Genomic DNA, 24,060 nt, shown 5'->3' on the forward strand with positions numbered 1-24,060 from the left:
CAGAATTTAAAGTTATTTTATAAATGAAAATTCAACGAATAATTTCGTAAATATAAACGGGTAGTCGATTAAAGGTTCATTAGGTGTCAAATAATCATTGTATTTTATTTATTTGTAACAATACCAAATATTTGATAGCTAGTCTTAAGCTATACTTATTAATATTTGCGCTTTTTATATTATTTCTTGATATTAAAATATTTTTAATAATTAGGTAACTGAATCATGTAAATGGTGTATCAAATAACAATTAAATCCAAATCTCCATATGAATGATTCTAAAGCTATGCCCCTTATTCTGTTTTATGTCGATAAGATAATAGCAACTTGTCGACAACAACTAATGATAAAAATCATAATTTTAATCACATTTAAACTATATTATAATATAAACTATGGGCGACCTTTAGTCTCATAACAAAAGATTTTAAAATAAAAGTTTCTTTAACATACTTTATTGTACTCCACTATTGTGTTAACTTTAGAATCGCAATGGCATTAAACTATGACGAAAACCTTTTTATTTTATCTATTATCTATATATCTATATCTTCTATCTTCTATCTTCTATCAATATGAAAAGACAACAATTAATTTTCAATTATCAACAATCAATGCAAAAAGGTTATTTTTCTTTAGTGACCAATACAGCAGTTTATATAAGGGGAATGACTAACTTATGCCCTAAGGCATAAGATAAAAATCATTAATCACACTTAAACTAAAACGATTGTAGCTTTTTATATTTAAATAGGCTTTGTTTTTCAACCATTTATGGGGTCATCAGTCAATAATGCTAATTCTTTTATTGCTACATAAAGGAGATCAGATATTCAGATTAAGTACCAATTTTCAAATCAATAATTTCGATTACCATGTTATCATGTTTTCTCATGTCAACATTGCTTTGACTTTTCAGCTTGACTTTTCAAGTATTCGTATAATATAAATGTGTTCTAGAAGGGTTTTCTTGCTTAATCTTACTTCTTTTATTTATATCCTTGTTTTCTGGTATGGCATTAATTGCTTGGCCATGTATTCAGTTTGGCTACAAGTAATATCATTTAGCTTCATGTTTATTTGAGTTTTTCACTTTAGGTTCTCCCTCACCAGATCAATGGCGAGTTTATGACTTGTACTTATTTTATTTGGAAAAATCGGAATAAAAAGACTTTCAAAAACTCAAGTTGGAATCCACCGGTTGCATTAAACGAGATTCAAGTGAAGAGTTTTGAATGGATTGCGAAACGTTGTAAAGCTTTGCAGATCGATTGGCATACATGGTTGATTAATCCAAAGAAGTATATCATATGATCTAATGTGTGGTTCGGAGTGTTGAGTATTGGTGGATTCTTACTTAGTATGCTCTTCCTCATCGCTCCTTGTATATATAGGATTTTCATCGTTTCGTGAATTTGGGTTAATCCTTGTTGTAAATGTACCTTTGCGTTAATTATAATAAAATATCTATTGCCTTTTAAAAAAAAAGTATTTGTTATTCAAATTCAAGCCACGCATTTGTGTTTTCTATTTATTTTTGTCTTTCTTAAAGAAGTAAGTTTGTGCATGTTTTGCATTCTAGTGTATGAAATAAAAGCCCATTTAAAACAGCCCAAACTTATCGACAAATCTTTACAAGCCACGGTCCATATACACCTCTATCTTAACATACATCTTACAACCTCCAAGGAACAGTTTATGCCGTGGCCCAAATAAAAATTCTATGATGATAGAACCACGATTATAAATACGGAAATTGGTCAAAACGCCCTCGTATTCAAAACAGTTTAAAAATATACCCCTAAAATTTAAAAATTGTAATAATGCCCTCTAACCACGCACGATGCATGTTGCTCGTTTAATAAGGTGCTCAAATCAGTTTTAAAACTCACACGCACCAAAAACCTCGAAACACACATGAAACAGGGTTTTTCTTGAATTCGTTCGATTCATTCGTTTTTTTTTTGCTTGTCAATCACTAGATTTTAGTTAAACTTCAACCTACAAGCGTGATTATACCCGTTTACCCTCCTTAAAACGCATGCACGCACCATGAAATCCACTCACTTTTTAAAGTTGTTGACCGAGCGAAAATTTGTGAATATCCGTGGTATTAAAGTTGTTGATCGAGCAATCGGACTGCTAAAAAAAACTTCCAAAATGTTTAAAGATCAGATAACAACACTTTTCCTTTCGTCTGATTCATTCTTTGTGATGACATCTCGTCGAAAATTTGATGTGCGTATATAGATTCGGATTTTTTGAATTGATTTAGTAATGTAATATTAATGTAGTATATACGTATTGTGGTTGTTGTTGTTGTTGTTGCTTATGGTTGATTGTGAGAAAAAAAAACCCTTCAAAGTAGTTAATGTTGATTTTTTCTCGTTTACGTCAACACAAGTGTTGATGTTGATATTTGCAACACGCACCATGCCCAGGGGCGGAGTTACTTGGGGGGCAGGGTGGGGTGCCCGCCCCAGTCAATTTTGAAATTTTAGTGGAAAATTTTTGGTTTTTTCGACTTTAGCCTCAGTGGACTTTTTTTGCCCCAAAACCTATATATTTTGCCCAAAATCCTTCAAATTTTGCTCAAAATTCTCCAAAATTTGCTTCAAAACCTTCAAATTTTGCCCACAGATCTTCAAGTTTTGTCCAAAAACCTTCATATTTTTCCTAAAAACCTGTATTTCTTGCCCCAAAACCTCTATTTTTGCCCAAAAACCTCCATATTTTGCCCAAAAGGATTGTTATGGTTTTAATTTTTTTTTTTAGCCCCCGGTGAAAAAAAATCCTGCTTCCGCTACCGAGTCCACGCCACAAGAAATACGCATGGTGCATGCTGTTGTGCTAATCTGCTATTTTTTGAACCATTTTTTAAGCTCGTTATGCTTTGTTTTTCTGGAAAATGTATATATGTTGGTTGAGCTTACCACGAAAAATAAATTGACCAGAATTAGTAAAATAGAGAGAAGGTTGAACCCGACACAACTAACGATTGGTGAACAGACTGTATTCGACCCTTGGTTAAATGTCCGGTGTCCACATAACGACATGGGTACACCTAATGCTTCAGGAGAAGAAGCGTAGAATATACTCTAAGATCAACATCTCAACTGAACAGGATAATCTATGGTTTGCCTTGTCTCGGTCGCATTCCGAAAAGTCCTGTTTTTAAAATTCGAAAATTCTAATCTTGAAAATCCGAAAATTTTGAAAAATGTCAGAAATCTGTATTGAAAATCCCATCTTATCCGGGACAACACGCACCACACACACACCAACACGCATGGTGCATGTTGGCCCGTGCGTCTTGCTTTTTACGTCAGAAAGAAGGCGTGTTACACTAAAAAGTATGTCGTTTCAATGAAAAACTCGTAAATATACATTACGCATCAAGTTACACGTATCATGCGTGGTACCTAATGTATGATCAGAGAAATTTTTACGATTACGTTTTGTTAGAACAATTTGTTAATCACATCCAAATGTAGAGGTATTTTGACCAATTACCTTAAACACCTAGGTAAGGCCCATATTTATAAAAATTCTTCATCAATGGCTGAGCCCAACTATAACAATAACAATACCGAGATAAAGCAAAACAAACAAAACAAGAACCACGTGGCTTAATTCAAGTACTACGACCGCCAAATAACAATCAGCTCACGTACACGTGACACCATCTTCAAACACGTGTCACTTTACCACCTCTATAAAACTTAAAATCCACCCTCACCAATTCTCTCATCGGAAAACATAATTTTCTCTTTATTACAATTTCATCACAACAACAACAAAAATGACCGAAATTTACCACCAACGAGGTCACGAAATGCAACATGGGTACCAACAACACAATCAACACGAGCAACATTGGGGTCAATCAAAAGCCCACCAAATAGCCAAAGCTGCAACGGCTGTAACCGCTGGTGGGTCCCTTTTGGTTCTATCCGGTCTAACACTTGCAGGAACCGTGATTGCACTTACGGTTGCAACTCCATTACTTGTGATATTTAGTCCGGTTTTAGTACCGGCTGTGATCACCGTTTTTATTTTGACAACTGGGTTTTTAACTTCGGGAGGTTTAGGTATTGCAGCTGCCACCGTCCTAGCATGGATGTACAGGTACATGCGCTTATTTAAAAACATTTCATTTGCATTATTACATATTATTTCATCAAGAACCGAAGAAAAATGCAAATGAAATACTCCGTATATCTCTAATGAAGTTAATAATTAGAGATATACGGAGTATTTCATTTATACAGTGAATATTTAACATTTTTCTTCCTTTTTTTATTATATTTGTAATTAATATTTAATAATTTTATTATTAGTTGTTAATGTACTGTAATGTATGTCATTTGTTATTGTCATCATCCTAATTTTAGATATTAATAATCAATAAAAAAAAATTATAAAAATACAGTGAATTTACTACATTTTCTCTACAATAAACACTAAAAAAAGGGATGCATTAATAATTTAACCATTTCAGGTATGTGACGGGTCGACATCCGACTGGGGCGGATTCGTTGGACGAGGCTACACACAAGTTGGGTTCGAAGGCAAGGGAATTTAGGGACCGGAGTGAGCATGCTATGGGAGGTGGTGGCGGTGGTGTTGGTGGTCATTATGGGACCCATCATACAACTGGAACAGGAGTTGGTCATCATTAAAACTTGGTTGATGATAATGTTGGTGTCTTTGTAGCTTTGCTCGTTGTGTATCTGTTTTTGTGTTTTTATTTGGATGTTTAAATAAGGAGTGTTGGCTATATTAGTTGTTCATCTGTTTGTGTTCATCCCATCTCAATCTTAGTCAAATCTTAATCTTAATCTCGATCAAAATAATAATAACTCCATTATAGAAACAAGTTGTACTATGCAGTCCTGTTTTAAATAAATGCTTGCATTCGTGTTACACTGATAAATGAAAGGTAGTTGGATATGCAACAATCTTTGTTAGTTTAGAACACAAATTATAAACCAAAACAAGAATAACATCAAGAGAGAACATTCTATGATTATATGTAAAATCAAGCAAGTCAAGTAACAGCAGATTTAGGGTGCATTGTACATGCACATGTTAGACATAATCTATAATCAACGATAACAAAAACTAGGGTTGTGCCTATTGCGGGAAAAACAGAGAAACCCGAGCTACTGCGGTCCAGTCTTTGGCCCGCTATTTCGGTCCGGTCTTTGGCCCACATTTTGCCAGGGTTCGGTTTGGACGGGACCGAAACTCCGGTCCTCGGTCTAATAAGACTTAGAATTGGACCGAACTTTCGATTTTGTTGCTATTTCGGTCCTGTTTTTCGGTCAAACGGCACTGAACCAAATCCGGTATTCGGTCAGACTTACTCCTATAAGATTCTATTGGTTCGGTTTTGTACCATGCACACCTAAAGGAAACTCCGCACAATCGAATTACATTTGTCGATGGTCTTGGCGTCAACAACACCCTGATTATACAACTTGATCAAGAAGAGACTCCAACACCTGCCAAATCACAAGTTTTGCAATCTTAAAGACAGTTAATAGTGGCCAAATTGTAATATCCAGCATAACTGCATTCGGATATATTAAAGACAAAATTACACAGTTGGTCCCTAAAGTTTGTCAATAATTACAAAGTATCAGGAAAATGAGAAGGTACCAATGAATCTTCGCAAGGTCTTCTCCATGCTTGACTGAGAACGCCTCACAGGCCCATGGAATATGCCGATTCGCCAACACTCTGACATCATCATCATCATCATCACAAACATGTTTGAAGTTAAAGCATCATACTTTACATACATAACATCCAGACATGTATTACATTATGTTTTGCAAAACACATTTACCGTTGTCTTCTAACGAACGAGTTCCATAAATGCATCATTTGCTTTTCATCCATGGATACGTCCACAAAGTCATTCAGAAGCTGAAGAATTACGGAAAGTAAACGATGAAGATTGTCGTTTAATATCTGTGTAACGAAATTAAACTATAGAAAACAAAACAAACCCATTGGTCTTCGAGGTCTGCAATATCGTCATCCACTTCATCTTCACTATCATGGTCTGCATATACTTGCTCGAGTGCCATTGGCTAAATGTAAAGAGTACACAAAACAAATTCAAGTCACATTTTGAAAAGAAAAACAAGCTTTATTCCTAACGTGGTAAGTCAAGGTGTTGTTTGTTTTTATTTTGCTATGTCTACGCGCCAATAGATATAAGTTAAAATAATGTCTTATTATGTCTTATGTATGCGAGTTTAAACTCACATACTTAGAAATATGCTTCTTAATGTTGCGCACATGATTCTGTTATTTTAGTCTTCACTATTCAGCATACAACCATACAATACACACCTTTAGGCCACATTTTCTATACAGACATGGTCCGCAGATCTTCAGACAAAAACATCTTAAAATACAAACACCACCTTAAAGTATATGTAATACTAGGAAGGTGGTAACCTGATTTGTACGTGAGTGATAAAACTGTCCACTCTGCAATAGGCTGCAATAAAAAAGAGACTGGTAAGTATAAGTTGAATATAAACTTTTAACAAGTGACAGTTTCAGCTGTCAATAGTAGAGCAAAAGTGAGAAACAAATAAACGTACTTGCTATTATTGGATCGTTTATTTGATAGCTTTCTTGATGAACACTTGCGTCCAGTTACTTGTAGAGCCCTAGATTGTGGTCCACTACGTGTCACAACGGTATGATTTGAGGCAGATGTTGTACTAGGACCTGGTAAATTACACTCCGCATGCTCAAACACACCTGTAATATTGAAAAAGAAAAAACAAAAAAACAAAATTTATAGTTTTTGAAGATAAGCATGCTGCGTTTAAAACTAGATGTATGCAAATATTGTTCGTCTAATTTATCTTGCCTCTTGAGTCACTGACGGTTGCAGGCGTATCTGAAGTTAACACAAGTTGATGTTCTTTATTTGGATTGTGACTTTGAGTAGATGATTTTCTAGCGTTTGTAGGCATACGACTGTCGAAAGTGTGTTACCCAATATAAGTTACTAAGTTAGCATTCAGTTATAATGAAAAGCGAACTAAAAATAATAATAAAAAAAAAAATTGTTACAACTTACCGAATGGAATAATTTTCCATTTTATGGATGCTGCTACCAATATTCTGCAGATCATTAATTGAAGGAGAAAATGAGTATTATATAATTCATATTGTCATATTGATAAAAGTTTATGAAAATTAGTAATCTAAAAAACTCGGTAAGCTACTTTAGAAGCATAGAAAGAGTAAACTACCTCAAAAATTAATGCATCGCTGACAACAGATACATACACAGCTTGATAATCTTCATTTATCTATTAATATCAAACAATAAAGTTATAATAAAAGTAAATACCACAGTCGAATACAGAAGTCATAAATAAACTGTAGTAGATCCATAATACATTTACTCACCGAAAAGTCAAAGTGGAATAGATCATGTGACGCTGTCAAGTGATATGTCAGACCCTGAAAGACATTAAGATAACCATATCATATCATGATCATGTAACCTATGAGAAATAACTATAAGCATAAACTAAAAATATAGGATATATAACAGGGTCTGAAAAGATTGTATGTACCTTGTAACTTCCGCATTTTAACAAGCAGAATGGACATCCATAATTTTCCGTAACTGCAACATTCATATTCCATGAACATGAAGTCAGTCAAGAAAATTGGGAACACTAAAGCTGCGTTTGATAAAACTGAATGATTTAACACTGAATGATTCATAAGCCGAATGATTCAAAGGTTCCAAAAGAAGTTGGTTATGAATGACGATAACATGTTTGATAATCAATTTGAATGAACAATTTTGAATGAACAATATGAATGATATAAAATTACTTTACTAATAACTTGCATGAATAAAAAAAAATAATATAGTTGTTTAATAAGTAATCTTGATATTAATTTAATAAGGATATCACATAAAATTTAGGTGCTTAATGGTTAAGAAAGTATTTGAATGGTTCAGCACACGTCAGAAACAAACGTGTTGAATGTTGAATGGTTAAGCGTTCAGCGTTGACCCATTCCATTAAGGGGTAATCAAACGTACCCAAAGATGTAATGCAGAGGAGCCAATGATGATATATTTAGCAGATACAAGGATGAAATAATGAGATGTCATCGAAACAACACAAATAAAAATAAAAAGAGACCTAGCAATGCATATCACACAACTCATGAAACTGCATAATAGCGAAAAAACATCCATACCTTCACTCCTTTGCATCGTATTGTTATAGTATCTGTAATTGAAAATAACATTTCCAGCTTTTAGCCTGGCAACAAAAAAAATATCTACAGTTACTCACACTTTAAATAGTTAATATACATGACGATATTAATGAGAAAAAAAAAAGACAGGTAGGATAAACAAACATCCGTAAAAAGCTTGACCAAAGAGTAAGATATTTTTAGACAGTAAAATAATAAATTACCAAATTTTCTTGTTTTAAAATTCCACTACAAAATACGGACAGGAAATTGAGATTGGCAACCTTGAATTTTGAGGCATTACATTACTATTATTAAGAACATTGTTGCATTCATTCAAGTCGTAAGGTGTTAAATCTTTTGCTCCAAGCTCTTGTGCTGCACAAATAACCGGTACTTGCTGCAATATACTCTGCGTTAACCGTAAAATGACATTATACCGGTAAAAACAAAATCAGTAAATAAGTTCATATATTTTGACCAACAAAGTATATGTTAAGATGAGACATACCACAGTATTAGACTTATGTGGAGCAGAAAAAGATATGTGTTTCTCCTCTCCAGAACAATCCAACTGCAAATTTAATTGATCACTCATCAATTTACACGAAGGAAATACAAATAAATATAAATATATATATAAATATAAAATGACCCATCACCAAAATGTGTACTTGAAAGCTTACCTTCATATTGCATGATTCCATACTAACTTCGGACGTTGCCCTGATTTTCTCCCCTCTACTTAAATTTCGAGATGTCTCTATTGATGATTGAAGAAAATCAAGAGAAATTTTCCCCATTCGACAGTAACCCTTGAATACTGTCAAACATAAACAAATTTAAGGTGATGAATAAGAAACTGAACATTGAATATTAATAATGTCATTTAATTATACGTAGTGTATCTTTCAAAGAGAAAACATACCGTCATTTGCCTGCCACATATCCTCTGAGAAGGTAATGTCGGCTGCAAATTTTTCATAGACATTAACTAAAAAAATAATAATAATAAAAAACAAAACATTCCTCTGAACAGATTTAAACTGGAAAACATGTCATACCGCAGCTCACCAACAACAGAGCAACCGAGCCGTTCACGATCAGTGTCGAAAGAATATTATACTCCGGAAGAATTAATTTTACTTCAGCTGAACTCACAGTTTTAGCTCCATTAACAACAGTCAACACTGAAGCTCTTTTGAATCGGTATTTAGAACATGATGTCTAGAATTCAGAAACACAAAAAAAGTTGCATACATGGCATTAGAGATATCAGGGCAGCATATATATATATATATATATATATATATATATATAAGATAAGATATAGTGCAAAAGAATTAACGGATATTTATTTCAAACAAGCACCTGTTGAGTAGGAATTGGTTTGGCCAACAATATATAAAACGGAAACAGATTTCGAGCTTCTGATCCATTTGGAATAGACACCGATAACTTTATCCTGATATCAACAGAAGCAAGACATCAATTTGAAGCATCAAAACTAATGGGATTTTCAAAATCCTGAAGTATAAGAAAAACCTCATAATGTATATGAACAATGAAAGTAAATATCAGTCATTGGATACATAGATCTGCAAGATTATGTAGCATATCTCACCTTCTTTTGTTTTTGTTTTGTATTCTGTAGCCCAATGTTCTTGACAAAAATCGCGGCTGCATGACAATCATACCATCAATCAGCTAAAAACATGCATGATTACATGATACAGATATAACTATAAATTGAGAACCAGCAAAGGTTAAGCTATTATACACAATTAATACTTCATTTAAACCCTAAAAGCTAAAATAAAAAAAAATAATAATAATAATAATAAAAAAGGAGAAGCATGCAAAATAAATAGTAACTAACTTTGTCATCAGAAAAACGTTGTAGCATCATGTACAATCCAACGGGCCTACAATAGGCCTCGAAGCTTTGCTCAGCTGCCGCTTGTTCTTCGTCCGAGAAAACGACCCCAAGTTCCGAGCCTTCCAAGTAACTACAAACAAATGCAGATATCAATTTGGTATGGATAAACTTAGAGAGTAAGCTAACTTTTATCTATATTTATATGGATTTATCAATGTAACTTGATTATGTTGGATATTAAGTGGTGATTGAATAATAAATAAGATAGATAATCATTATTTGACAAATAATATACTATCGACAAGTAAACTAAGGGAGTGTTTTGAACAATTAAGACTACTTGAGCGTTGACCTAGACTGTTTTTGAGCTACTTTGACCCAAATTTGACGATTTTGACTGAATCAATCCAACTTTCACTGGTTAAAACTGACTTTTGAACGACTTTGACACGTTGACCGGAGACTTTTGATTGACTTAGCTTAGTCGGGTCAGACTACTTGAGAATCCTGACTAGTCGGGGACTATTTTGACTGACTTTAAAACCATGGTTGGAAATGAACATGCAACCACATAATAAATTATGTCAAAATACTAAAACCACCTGTAAAGATTTTACAATATCCTCAAACTCAATATGTTCCACGAGTTCAAAGGTCCAATACCAATTTTCTTACTCTTAACATTTTTCAAACCAAAAGGGCTCGTTAGACTAAAACAAATTTTAACATCATTCACCTACACTAACAAAATTCAAGTGGCACAAGTGTCATAAGAAAAACCTGATTTTCAAAGTAATAAATAAATCGAAAATCTAGTACGAGCCCAAATTGGTAAGAACTTGCAGACATCATAATAGTCGAATTGATACCACCATAATAACTCAAATAAATATCCAAAACATCGAGAACATAAGGAACCTGCAACTTGTAATCTTGTATACAGTAACACTAAATGAAACAAAGAGGTGCGTATAAAAATGATACAAATTCTTCCCAGGTTGTGTTTAAATGTTTAATAGCTATGTCAACTTATGTGAATCTAACTTGCAGAGTAACACTAAAATAACCATGGAGGTGCTTAAAAAAATCCAACAACCAAACAAAATGTTTTAGTTCATATATCAAGAATCAACACAAGAAGATTTAGAATAGATATTTCATTTTAATGCGGTTTTTAATTCGCGTGTGAAAATTAATACAGTTTTTAGAACATTATCTTTTACCTCATCAAGGATAGATCTTTTACTGCAATTGTACCACAATAAGTTTTGTTTAATACCTTAGGATTTCAGATAGTTACATCAAATGTTATTTTGATAAGCTAAACAATTAATTACAAATTTAACAATCACAAGTTTACTAAACATAAATATAACTATTTCATCACTTTAATGTTCAAATATCCAAGACTTTCATATCCTTAAAGGAACTTTTAGTAAACCATTTCTAAACAACAATTGTAGATGCTACATTATTATTATAACTCCAACAAACTAAGAGTAGACTAAATCAGAAATAAAATCGATATCACGAAATTTTTTACAAAGTGTTTCTCCCTATCTTTTTGTCTAAATTCAATCAATTACAAATGTTCAAGCCCCTTATCAACTTAAAATGAAAATTATGGTTCATCGCTCTCCTAAAAAACACGTCGAGTAATTAAGAGACAAAACAAATATGATCCCCATTAGTGATCTATTTAGTATGTTCAGAAATTGGCTCTTCTATCATACAAATATAATTGCTATTAATCTTATTTAAAGGAATGTATATATTACATATTGTGCTAGGATTTATAAACCTACCATATTAACAAATCAACGACTTACATGTGATATCAGATAGAATTTATGTAACTACGAAACGGATCAAAGAACTTAATGAGAAACAAATCAATGAAACATGAGAATGTAGATCAGATCACATAGTACTTATAAAAGAAATTAACGGAATCTATACCTTGATTCGCTCATTGACATTGCCGTATGAGAAATATTATCAATTGTTACGCCGCCAACACTAATTTTTCCCTTTCCAATTGTATGATTTAGGGTTACAATACCTAAAACATCATATTTATAGCCATACAAGTTTCAACTTACCCCCTTACATCTTACAAAGTAATAGCCCGGACCTCAAATTAACAAATGATGATACTAAAGCCCCAAAACATTAAATAATAACAACTTAACATCATTTTTATAGTCGTACAAATTTCACTTAACCCCTTACATCTTACGAAGTTATAGCCCAAACATCAAAGTAATAAATGATTCAACTATAACCCGGAAACATAAACAATACTCCCTCCGCCCCACTTCAAGTGTCCACTTTACTATTTTGGGAGATCCCATTTCAAGTGTCCACTTTGTATTTCAATCAATCAGAAGAGATTATAGTGGAAAGAAAATATTTTATTACTGGAGAATGAAGTTAGTGAGATTTCCTAAATCTGTGTGCAAAAAGTAGGTGGACACTTATAATGGGACAGAAGGAGTAATATATAATCCACTAGAGTATAATTAACACCAAACTAAGGAGGATAGCACGATGCATCTCAGATACCTAGAATTTATGTAGAACATAAAGCATCAACTATCAACACTCAACAAAATGACACGATTCCATGATAGACAAGTCCCTCAACTTCCTATAGCGGTAATATCGTAACCCTAAATTTTGCCATTATTAATTCAAATACTACAAAACGTTATTCATTCAACTCTAGATGCAAACTTACCTCTTAAAGAGAATGATGAACTATTTGTCGTAGAATGGAAGACCATCTAAGAGGTGTGTAGGGTCACACCAAAAGAAGAAAGTGTTAAATTATAATGGTCAACCATTGACAAAAATTCAAATGTCCATTTTTGGTAGAAATGGAAGTTAAGTCAATGTAGAAACAACTATGATGATAGAAAAACTGGTAAGTTGAATAGTCTAAGAACATTGTGAAAGAAAAATATACATAACATTTCATTCCAGCAAATAACGTAATCAACTTGTTTAGGTTTCAAGATGTCATAAGTGGACGGTAACAAGAACGTGTAAAATATGATTGATGTAAAAGTAAAAACATGAACTATGTAATTAAATAACTAGCAATGGACTCGATAAAAGAATTAGATGACACTTAAAGACTTAAGTCATTAAATTGGAGTGAACGGTTTACAAGTAATCCAACGGTAATGAGTCGAGAATGATTTCAGAGGTCTTATACGACTCAATCAATCATGAACATAACATTTGTTCATTAAGGAAACACTGTTACTAAGGTAAATGGTTTGATGACTCATGTTGCATACGTGCATATGTATATGATAATTCTAATCACGAGTTTCATTAGATTCGTGGTTCTTTACTTTTTTGATTGGCAGATTTAGCTTCAACTTATGTTGTCTGAAAACTCATAAGATTTCTAGTATATTCTCATTTTCCATTTAATTCAGATCATGTGTATTGTTGTTGCCTCCATTAATTATAATTCATACCAAATGCTTACAATACAATAGATTAACCAGCGATGTTACAATACCTATCAACACACAAAACATTTTACAAAAAAATAATAATAATAATAATAATACTTAATTTCACACAATAAATTGAACAAAGTGCTTACCTGGGCTGGAATAGAACACCACATTCTTTTTGTCATTTCAGAAAAAAAATAAACCTAACAGAATAACCATTACGCGCACGATTAGGTCAAATCAGTGGTTAAAACAATATCAATAACAACATTGATTAAAAACAAATACCACGATAAATATATATCGGTGATTGAGTTATATACCCTAGTTTATTTCCATATACAACAACGAAAAACTACAGTAATAATTATTACCTGATATAATGAGAAGCTAATAATAGGAATTGTGTGCATCTGTAGGTTTTTCCGGCGATAACACAGAGGTTGGCGACTTTCAGTGACGGTGATGTGTCACCATCTCCGAATTTTGGGCTTACTTTTGGAATTCTGATTTTAAATTTTAGGTCAAAGTCAATTTGGGTGGGTTTTTTTTACCTCTTTTATATATTGTGTGTTTGGGTCACTGTTGCAAAACACCCAGTCTCGAGCCGTTGCGACGGTTTGGTGACTACTCCATCCCGTATCGAAGAAAACCGTCTAATATGACAGTCAACGGTTAAATTCGGGTCAAAGTTGAAAAAATTAGGTCAAAATCTCTCAAAATTCGAAAAAACCAAAAAGTCGGTAAAATCGGTCAAATTTGTTGTATTTTGTAGTGACCCGAACTTTTCCATGTTTATATATATTAAATGAAATTGTTATTTACATGATTAAGTGTTTCCAACATGTTAAGCAATCAAACTTGTTAAGACTTGATTAATTGAAATAGGTTTCATATAGACAATTGACCACCCAAGTTGACTGGTGATTCACGAACGTTAAAACTTGTAAAAACTATATGATGACATATATATGATTATATATATAGTTAACATGATATTATGATAAGTAAGTATCTCATTAGGTATTTTAACAATGAGTTATATACATAAAATTGAGTTTATTGAATTAAGAAACTCGAAACGATATATATAACGATTATCGTTATAACAACGTCTTACTAAATACATATGAATCATATTAAGATATTGATACACTATGTTTAATCATGATAAATGATAGACAAAATTGCTGAAATAGTCCCTGTGGTTTGTACCAAAATGCTGGTTTCATCCCTGTGGGTTTTTTTTTATGGATTTCGTCCTCATGGTATGTCGATGTTGCTAACTTAGTCCCTATTTCTGACGGACGTCAAAATTAGCCGTTAAATCTGATCATGTGCAATGCATGTGAGGGTATTTTAGTCATTTTATCCTAATTTTACTCTCTTTTATGATTTCCTTTTAAAACCCTTTATTCTTATAAATAATAAATAATTTTCTCTTTTAAAATCCATACCCAAATTCATCCTCTTCACATCTCATTTTCTTAAAACCCTTTTTTCTTCCATATGTTCAGATTCAAATTTCAAACGGCAAATTATCTTCAAAACCCTTAACCACCACCGTCGCCGGAAGTCACATAACACGTAACCGCCGCCGCTGACGGAGGTCACATACCCGTAACCACAACCGCCGTCGGAGGTCATCTTCAACAGCAACCCGTTTTCACCTTCAATCGCAACCGGTCATCTTCACCCCTTCGTTTTCACCTTCAATCGCTAATTACCGACTTGATACCTTCAACTTCAATCGCAAACCACCACCACCAACAGATCTGGCGATGGATTCGTTATCAAGGAAATCAGATTCAAAGGTTTCAGGCTATTATTCACATGTTTAATCCCTTATTTTAAAAGTTTCTGGTGACTTTGGTTTTTCAAATTCACGCTTCGTTATCATACATAAACCAGATTTAAGATCTAGTGTTGTTCAGTGAAGAACAAAAGGGAACATGTACAGATTTGAGAAAATTGCTCATGTTGACCGATTAAAAAGGATAGAGAATTGAGAAAATGGGTCATGGTGGGTGAACATGTACAACTTCTTTACTGGGTTACTTGGAAGTTTTTTTTTTCTTGGCACATTTGATATTTGATGTACTTTAGCTGTTAAATGTGAATGAGATAACATATAGTTTTTCATCTTTTGTCTTTGTTCCATACTGCTAATGTTTTTGTCACCTTTAATCAGCTATTTACAATCAAGATCGAGGGTTTTATCTAGGTGGGTTTGATTTATATGTATTTAATCGATATATGTATATTTATTAGTAGTATTTGTGGTTGAATCAAGTTTATATGTTATTAAGCATAGTAGATTTGGTTTTAATTTTAGTGGGTTTGATTTTACCATGTTAATTAAAGTGTTTGAAGAAAATGAAAAAAATTAGGGTTTGTTTATAATTTTTAGGGATAAAGATGAAGGTGAGGAAGATAAAATTTTTAGGATAAAGATTTCAGCAATTTTTTTACAAATCACAAGGATCATTTCAGCAATTTTGTTAGAAACCACAGGGACAGTTTCAGCAGTATTGTCAATAAAAGAATGAAAGGGCAAAAATACCCTCACATGTCTGGCACATGACTGGAGTTAACAGATTTTTTTGACAGACGTCAGAGATACGGACTAAATCAGCAACATTGACAAACCAGTGGGACCAAATCCATCAAAAAAAAGTACAGGGACGAAACCAACATTTTAGTACAAACCACAGGGACTATTTCAGCAATTTTGTCTAAATGATAAGTAAACATGTCATTAAGTGTATTAACAATGAACTACATATGTAAAAACAAGACTACTAATTTAATGATTTCGAAACGAGACATATATGTAACGATTATAGTTGTAACAACATTTAACTGTATATATATCATACTAAGATATATTAATATATCATAATATCATGATAATGTAATAATTTAACATCTCATTAGATATAATAAACATTGGGTTAACAACATTTAACACGATCGTTAACTTAAAGGTTTCAAATCAACATTTACATGTAATGACTAACGATGACTAAACGACTCAGTTAAAATGTATATACATGTAGTGTTTTAATATGTATTCATACACTTTTGAAAGACTTCAAGACACTTATCAAAATACTTCTACTTAACAAAAATGCTTACAATTACATCCTCATTCAGTTTCATCAACAATTCTACTCGTATGCACCCGTATTCGTACTCATACAATACACAGCTTTTAGATGTATGTACTATTGGTATATACACTCCAATGATCAGCTCTTAGCAACCCATGTGAGTCACCTAACACATGTGGGAACCATCATTTGGCAACTAGCATGAAATATCTCATAAAATTACAAAAATATTAGTTATCATTCATGACTTATTTACATGTAAACAAAATTACACATCCTTTATATCTAATCCATATACCAACGACCAAAAACGCCTACAAACACTTTCATTCTTCAATTTTCTTCATCTAATTGATCTCTCTCAAGTTCTATCTTCAAGTTCTAAGATAAATTCTATAAGTTCTAGTTTCATAAAATCAAGAATACTTCCAAGTTTGCTAGCTTACTTCAAATCTTGTAAAGTGATCATCCAACCTCAAGAAATCTTTCTTATTTACAGTAATATATCTTTCTAATACAAGGTAATACTCATATTCAAACTTTGATTCAATTTCTATAACTATAACAATATTATTTCGAGTGGAAATCTTACTTGAACTTGTTTTCGTGTCATGATTCTGCTTCAAGAACTTTCAAGCCATCCAAGGATCCTTTGAAGCTAGATCTATTTTTCTCATTTCCATTAGGTTTATCCACAAAACCTGAGGTATTAATGATGTTCATAACATCATTCGATTCATATATATAAAACTACCTTATTCGAAGGTTTAAACTTGAAATCACTAGAACATAGTTTAGTTAGTTCTAAACTTGTTCGCAAACAAAAGTTAATCCTTCTAACTTGACTTTCAAAATCAACTAAACACATGTTCTATATCTATATTATATGCTAACTTAATGATTTAAAACCTAGAAACACATAAAACACCGTAAAACCGGACATACGCCGTTGTAGTAACACCGCGGGCTGTTTTTGGTTTGATAATTAAAAACTATGATAAACTTTGATTTAAAAGTTGTTCTTCTGGGAAAATTATTTTTCTTATGAACATGAAACTATATCCAAAAATCATGGTTAAACTCAAAGTGGAAGTATGTTTTTCAAAATGGTCATCAAGACGTCGTTCTTTCGACTGAAATGACTACCTCTTACAAAAACGACTTGTAACTTATATTTCCGACTATAAATATATACTTTTTCTGTTTAGATTCATAAAATATAGTTCAATATGAAACCATAGCAATTTGATTCACTCAAAACGGATTTAAAACGAAGAAGTTATGGGTAAAACAAGATTGGATATTTTTTGATTGTTGTAGCTACGGGAAATATTGTAACAATTCTATACAAATCATATTCTAGCTAACTTATATTGTATTATACATGTATTCTAATATATTATGTAATCTTGGGATACCATAGACACGTATGCAAATGTTTTGACATATCATATCGACCCATGTATATATATTATTTGGAACAACCATAGACACTCTATATGCAGTAATGTTTGAGTTAGCTATACAGGGTTGAGGTTGATTCCAAAAATATATATACTTTGAGTTGTGATCTAGCCTGAGACGTGTATACACTGGGTCGTGGATTGATTCAAGATAATATATATCAATTTATTTCTGTACATCTAACTATGGACAACTAGTTGTAGGTTACTAACGAGGACAGCTGACTTAATAAACTTAAAACATCAAAATGTATTAAAAATGTTGTAAATATATTTTGAACATACTTTGATATATTTGTACATATTTGTTATAGGTTCGTGAATCGACCAGTGGCCAATTCTTACTTCCCGACGAAGTAAAAATCTTTTAAAGTGAGTTATAGTCCCACTTTTAAAATCTAATATTTTGGGATGAGAATACATGCAGTTTTATAAATGTTTTACGAAATAGACACAAGTAAATGAAACTACATTATATGGGTGAATGATCGAAGCCGAATATGCCTCTTTTGCTTGGTAGCCTAAGAATTAGTAAACCGATCTACTAATTGACGCGAATCCTAAAGATAGATCTATTGGGCCTAACGAACCCCATCCAAAGTACCGGATGCTTTAGTACTTCGAATTTGTTATTATCATGTCCGAAGGATTTCCCGGAATGATAGGGGATATTCTTATATGCATCTTGTTAATGTCGGTTACCAGGTGTTCACCATATGAATGGTTTTTATCTCTATGTATGGGATGTATATTGAAATATGAAACCTAATGGTCTATTATTATGATTTGATAATATATAGGTTAAACATATAACTCACCAACATTTTTGTTGACTTTTTAAGCATGTTTATTCTCAGGTGATTATTAAGAGCTTCCGCTATTGCATACTAAAATAAAGACAAGATTTGGAGTCCATGCTTGTATGATATTATGTAAAAACTGCATTCAAGAAACTTATTTTTGATGTAATATATTCTTATAGTAAACCATTATGTAATGGTCGTGTGTAAACGGTATATTTTAGATTATCATTATTTGATAATCTACGTAATGTTTTTTAAACCTTTATAGATAGAATAAAGGTTATGGTTGTTTTAAAAATGAATGCAGTCTTTGAAAAACGTCTCATATAGAGGTCAAAACCTCGCGACGAAATCAATTAATATGGAACGTTTATAATCAATATGAATGGGACATTTCAGTTGGTATCCGAGCGTTGGTCTTAGAGAACCAGAAATTTGCATTAGTGTGTCTTATCGAGTTTGTTAGGATACATTAGTGAGTCTGGACTTCGACCGTGTTTTATTTAAAAACGATTGCTTAACACTTTTGTTGGAAACTATATATTATTAACATGTAAATATTATGTGATATATTAACCTCTTAACGTGTTTGATATTGTGTGATAGATGTCTACCACTAGTACAAATCTCATCGATTCACCTAATAATAATGAAGAGTCGAATATATTTTGGGAAGATTCACAAATTCCCGAAGAGGAACCGGAAGAAGAGGAACCGGAAGAGGAGGAACCGGAAGAAAAAGAGGTTCCGGAGGAAGAAATATTGATACCTATAGTAAATCGATTAAATAAAAGAAAATCCTCAACCAACGGACCAAAGTTAATAATGGTCAATGGTGTTTCCGTCGAGGAAGCAAAATATTGGGAAGATTACCAATTTTCTGATGAATCGGATCCCGATGAGGATTCCGATGATGTTATAGAAATTACCTCGACCCAATTTAATAAAGTGAAAGAAAATAACAAGGGAAAAGGTATAAAAATAGAGAAACCCGATTTCAACCCCGATGAACTTTATATGTATCGGCAACATCCGTATTTCCTAAAATGTAACAATGACCCGGGAACCTCTAAACCACCAGGTTTTTCTAAACCATTGTGGAAAATGACGGCTCGTATTAGAGGAACACCATATATTCCTAGAAAATTAGGAAAACGAACCAAGTCCGAAGAAGAAGAAACCAGTGATTCAGATTAGAGGGTTGTAATCATGTTGTGTATTATATGTATTGTAGTGTGCTTGTACTTTTATGTTCTATGTAAAAATTGCTTGTATTGTTTGTTATTATCTTTTACGAATCTAATCCTTGTCTATTTTACAGTATAAAAACAAAATGGACGTTAAGGGTAGACAACCGAATATTTTAGAAGATCTATCAGAGGATATGATTGAGGAAATCTTGTCTAGAGTCGGTCAGAATTCATCAGCACAATTAATTATGGCAAAATTAACTTGTCAAACATTTGAAAGACTTTCCAGAAATGCCTTAGTTTATAAAAGGCTTTCCTTTGATAGGTGGGGTATATCACATTGGGAAGACCGTAAGTTACGCCGTGTTTTCTTTAAAGCGTTAAATGCGAGGAACCCAAATGCAATTTTACGCTACGGCTTAAGAACCTATTTTGACTCAACATATCCCAACATAGGATTTCGTGAATTAGAAAGAGCTTCTAACATGCATGATAATGCTAAAAACGAACATATATTTCATAGCATTATTCCTCAAGAAAGACAAGCTTTTAGTTGCAATTGTTCTATTTACAAGAGATATTCGTTTAAATAATAAAAGGTGAAGACAAAAGACAGATTCGACGAATTGAAGACGCAAACGACCAAAAAGCTCAAAAGTACAAAAGACAATCAAAAAGGTTCCAATTATTGATAAGAAACGTCTCGAAATTACAAGAGTACAAGATTCAAAACGCAAAGTACAAAATATAAAATTGTACGCAAGGACGTTCGAAAATCCGGAACCGGGACCAGAGTCAACTCTTAACGCTCGACGCAACGGACTAAAAATTACAAGTTAACTATGTATATAAATATAATATAATATATAATTAATTATATTAATTATATATATATTATATTTATAAATAAAAAACCGTCGGCAGAGAAAGACTCCAAGGACTGAGCTGTAATTTCATTCTCCGCGACTCGCGGAGTTTGAAGAGGATTTTGCCGCGAGTCGCGGAGCCCCAAATTTGAAAACTGCCTATAAAGCCAACCGAATTCTGATCAAAAACCATCATCTTTTTCTTCCTCATTCATACGTAAAATTTATATTTATATTTATAATTTATATTTTAATTTTAATTATAATTCTAATAATAAGGGTATGTTAGCGAATATTGTAAGGGTGTAAGTCGAAATTCTGTCCGTGTAACGCTACGCTATTTTTAATCATTGTAAGTTATGTTCAACCTTTTTACATTAATGTCTCGTAGCTAAGTTATTATTATGCTTATTTAAAACGAAGTAATCATGATGTTGGGCTAATTACTAAAATTGGGTAATTGGGCTTTGTACCATAATTGGGGTTTGGACAAAAGAACGACACTTGTGGAAATTAGACTATGGGCTATTAATGGGCTTTATATTTGTTTAACTAAATGATAGTTTGTTAATGTTAATATAAAGATTTACAATTGGGCGTCCCTATAAATTACCATATACACTCGATCGGACACGATGGGCGGGGTATTTATATGTACGAATAATCGTTCATTTAACCGGACACGGGAATTGATTAATAGCCACTAGAATAATTAAAACATGGGTGAAATTACATTCAAGGGTAATTGGTGTAATTGTTAACAAAGTAGTAAAACCTTGGTTTACACGCAGTCGATAACCTGGTGTATTCATTAAACAAAGTATTAAAACCTTGTTACAATTCGAATCCCCAATTAGTTGGAATATTTAACTTCGGGTATAAGAATAATTTGATGAGGACACTCGCACTTTATATTTATGACTGATGGACTGTTATGGACAAAAACCAGACGGACATATTAAATAATCCAGGACAAAGGACAATTAACCCATGGGCATAAAACTAAAATCAACACGTCAAACATCATGATTACGAAAGTTTAAATAAGCATAATTCTTTTATTTCATATTTAATTTCCTTTATTTTATATTTAATTGCACTTCTAATTATCGCACTTTTATTTATTGTTATTTAATCGCACTTTTAATTATCGTACTTTTTATTTATCGTAAGTTTATTTTATCGCACTTTTATTATTCGCAATTTCATTATCGTTATTTACTTTACGCTTTAATTTAAGTCTTGTATTTATTTTATATTTTACATTAGGTTTTAACTGCGACTAAAGTCTTAAAATCGACAAACCGGTCATTAAACGGTAAAAACCCCCCTTTATAATAATAATATTACTTATATATATATTTGTATTTTTAATAAAAGTAAACTAATATAGCGTTGAGCTTTGTTTAAAGATTTCCCTGTGGAACGAACCGGACTTACTAAAAACTACACTACTGTACGATTAGGTACACTGCCTATAAGTGTTGTAGCAAGGTTTAAGTATATCCATTCTATAAATAAATAAATAAATATCTTGTGTAAAATTGTATCGTATTTAATAGTATTTCCTGCTAAAATTAATAACTATTTTATATACACCTCGCATAACATCAAGTATTTTTGGCGCCGCTGCCGGGGAACTATCTTAAAAGCCGGAAGCACAACGCTAATAAAAAAAAAAAAAAAAGGATTTTTTGTTTACTTTTATTAAAATTCGTTTTTGTAAAAATACGTTTTAAATATTCAAAAATATAAAAAGAAAAACAAAAATATAAGTATTTTTAAGATTTTGTTAAATATTTAAGTTTTATAAGTTTCTTTATTTCTATTTTAGTTTATAAAAATATAAGTTTTATTAACTATCTTTTATTTATAGAAAAAAATTAAAAACAGAAAAAAAAAAAAAATAAAGAAAACGCGTCGAATTTAAATCTGTCAACTGAATTTCTGAACCCCGCGAGTCGCGGGGTTTGATGTATTAATTACCGCAACTCGCGGAGCCTTTCTGACAGGCGACAAAAAACCCTAATCCTGCATTAATTACGGGTTATTATTAATTATAATTATTATTTAAACCTAATTATTATTAGTTTTATTTTTATTTTTACTTTTTATTTAATTTATGTATTTAGTATTAATTAGTTTTATTAAATTGTAAAATTAGTAGTTTTATTAAAAAAATAATATAAAAATAATATTTTTATAAAAATTGTACTTTTTACAACTTTTTGTATATTTTTATATTTTGTCCCTTTTTAATCGTTGTAGCATAACTTTTGTATTTTTAGCTCATATTTAATTTTAAACTTAGTTTTTGCTATAGTTATTTTTACTCCTAGATTTTTAGGCTTTGCCGTAGAATTCCTTAAGTGCTTTTTCTTTAGACTAAGATTTAGGTGCTTTAGAATTTTGCGACGCCATTTTAAGTTTTAGTTTCTTTTTAAGTTATTTCCATTTGGAATTTAGTTTTTCCTGTAAGCTTTAATATTTTTAGACGACTTTTACTATGTACCAATTGTCATTCCAATTAGTAATTTCAATTTGCGATTATAATTTTAAGTTAGTTGTAGTAATAAGGTTAGGTTAGTTAAGTATTTTTAAGTTTTTATAAGTTTCTTTTATTTTTCCGTCACCTTTTATTTTTCAACCATTTTTTCTTTTTCGACCTTTTGCGACGAACTCTTTTTCTCTCTTATTTCTCACCATTCTAGCTTTTAGGACTTAGAATTTTTTCTACTTCTTATCTAAATTTCTTAAAATTACGAAAATTTATTTTGAGTGGTTAAATTGATAGACATCAAAATTTTCTGGTTCGTAGTAATAGTTGGATTTGTACGTGGACCGGGTTATTGGAGCCAAACAGTCCTCAATTATATTGAGACCAAACGAATCCTGCCCCTCTGCTGCATCTTTTGGCTATTCGAAACGTGGGCAAAATCAGAAAAGTCTATTAATTGGATAACTTATTATAATTTTTCTTTCCTTTTAAAAACTAATAGGATATTCAGTGAATG

General features: G+C 32.0%; 2 protein-coding genes across 3 annotated transcripts; one reads left to right on the forward strand and one right to left on the reverse strand.

The window, feature by feature from the left end:
- The first annotated feature begins 3,803 nt into the window (after positions 1 to 3,803).
- Positions 3,804 to 4,764, forward strand: LOC139861556 (oleosin L-like). The gene is made up of 2 exons (XM_071849986.1): positions 3,804 to 4,128; positions 4,502 to 4,764. Exons 1-2 carry the CDS (start codon positions 3,836 to 3,838, stop codon positions 4,680 to 4,682), a joined length of 474 nt encoding a protein of 157 aa, XP_071706087.1. The 5' UTR covers positions 3,804 to 3,835; the 3' UTR covers positions 4,683 to 4,764.
- Positions 4,765 to 5,029: 265 nt separating this feature from the next.
- On the reverse strand, positions 5,030 to 14,102 carry LOC139861555 (polycomb group protein EMBRYONIC FLOWER 2-like). Of its 2 annotated transcripts, none has more exons than XM_071849985.1 (22): positions 13,986 to 14,102; positions 13,761 to 13,814; positions 10,139 to 10,268; positions 9,884 to 9,939; positions 9,631 to 9,724; positions 9,324 to 9,486; positions 9,188 to 9,211; positions 8,946 to 9,082; positions 8,771 to 8,833; positions 8,544 to 8,671; positions 8,260 to 8,324; positions 7,617 to 7,669; positions 7,447 to 7,500; positions 7,287 to 7,346; positions 7,112 to 7,155; positions 6,899 to 7,008; positions 6,624 to 6,786; positions 6,475 to 6,517; positions 6,018 to 6,101; positions 5,855 to 5,934; positions 5,665 to 5,745; positions 5,030 to 5,507 (listed from the first exon to the last, which is right to left on the reverse strand). In XM_071849985.1, exons 3-22 carry the CDS (start codon positions 10,166 to 10,168, stop codon positions 5,411 to 5,413), a joined length of 1,629 nt encoding a protein of 542 aa, XP_071706086.1. In that variant the 5' UTR covers positions 10,169 to 10,268; positions 13,761 to 13,814; positions 13,986 to 14,102; the 3' UTR covers positions 5,030 to 5,410. The 2 variants fall into 2 exon arrangements, with proteins under 2 accessions (XP_071706086.1, XP_071706085.1); XM_071849984.1 differs by having other exon boundaries at positions 9,188 to 9,229.
- Positions 14,103 to 24,060: the final 9,958 nt, after the last annotated feature.

This window comes from Rutidosis leptorrhynchoides, chromosome 8 (assembly GCF_046630445.1).
Source record: "Rutidosis leptorrhynchoides isolate AG116_Rl617_1_P2 chromosome 8, CSIRO_AGI_Rlap_v1, whole genome shotgun sequence".
NCBI lineage: Eukaryota > Viridiplantae > Streptophyta > Magnoliopsida > Asterales > Asteraceae > Rutidosis > Rutidosis leptorrhynchoides.

Excerpts from the sequence above, each read along its gene's own strand:
- LOC139861556 (XM_071849986.1), top strand. The coding sequence starts at position 3,836 with ATGCAACATGGGTACCAACAACACAATCAACACGAGCAACATTGGGGT. Across the intron at positions 4,129-4,501 it reads GTCCTAGCATGGATGTACAG|GTATGTGACGGGTCGACATC; the intron begins GTACATGCGCTT and ends TAACCATTTCAG.
- LOC139861555 (XM_071849984.1), bottom strand. The coding sequence starts at position 10,168 with ATGATGCTACAACGTTTTTCTGATGACAAA. Across the intron at positions 9,487-9,630 it reads AACCAATTCCTACTCAACAG|ACATCATGTTCTAAATACCG; the intron begins GTGCTTGTTTGA and ends TCTGAATTCTAG. Across the intron at positions 6,102-6,474 it reads ATCACTCACGTACAAATCAG|CCAATGGCACTCGAGCAAGT; the intron begins GTTACCACCTTC and ends CTTTACATTTAG.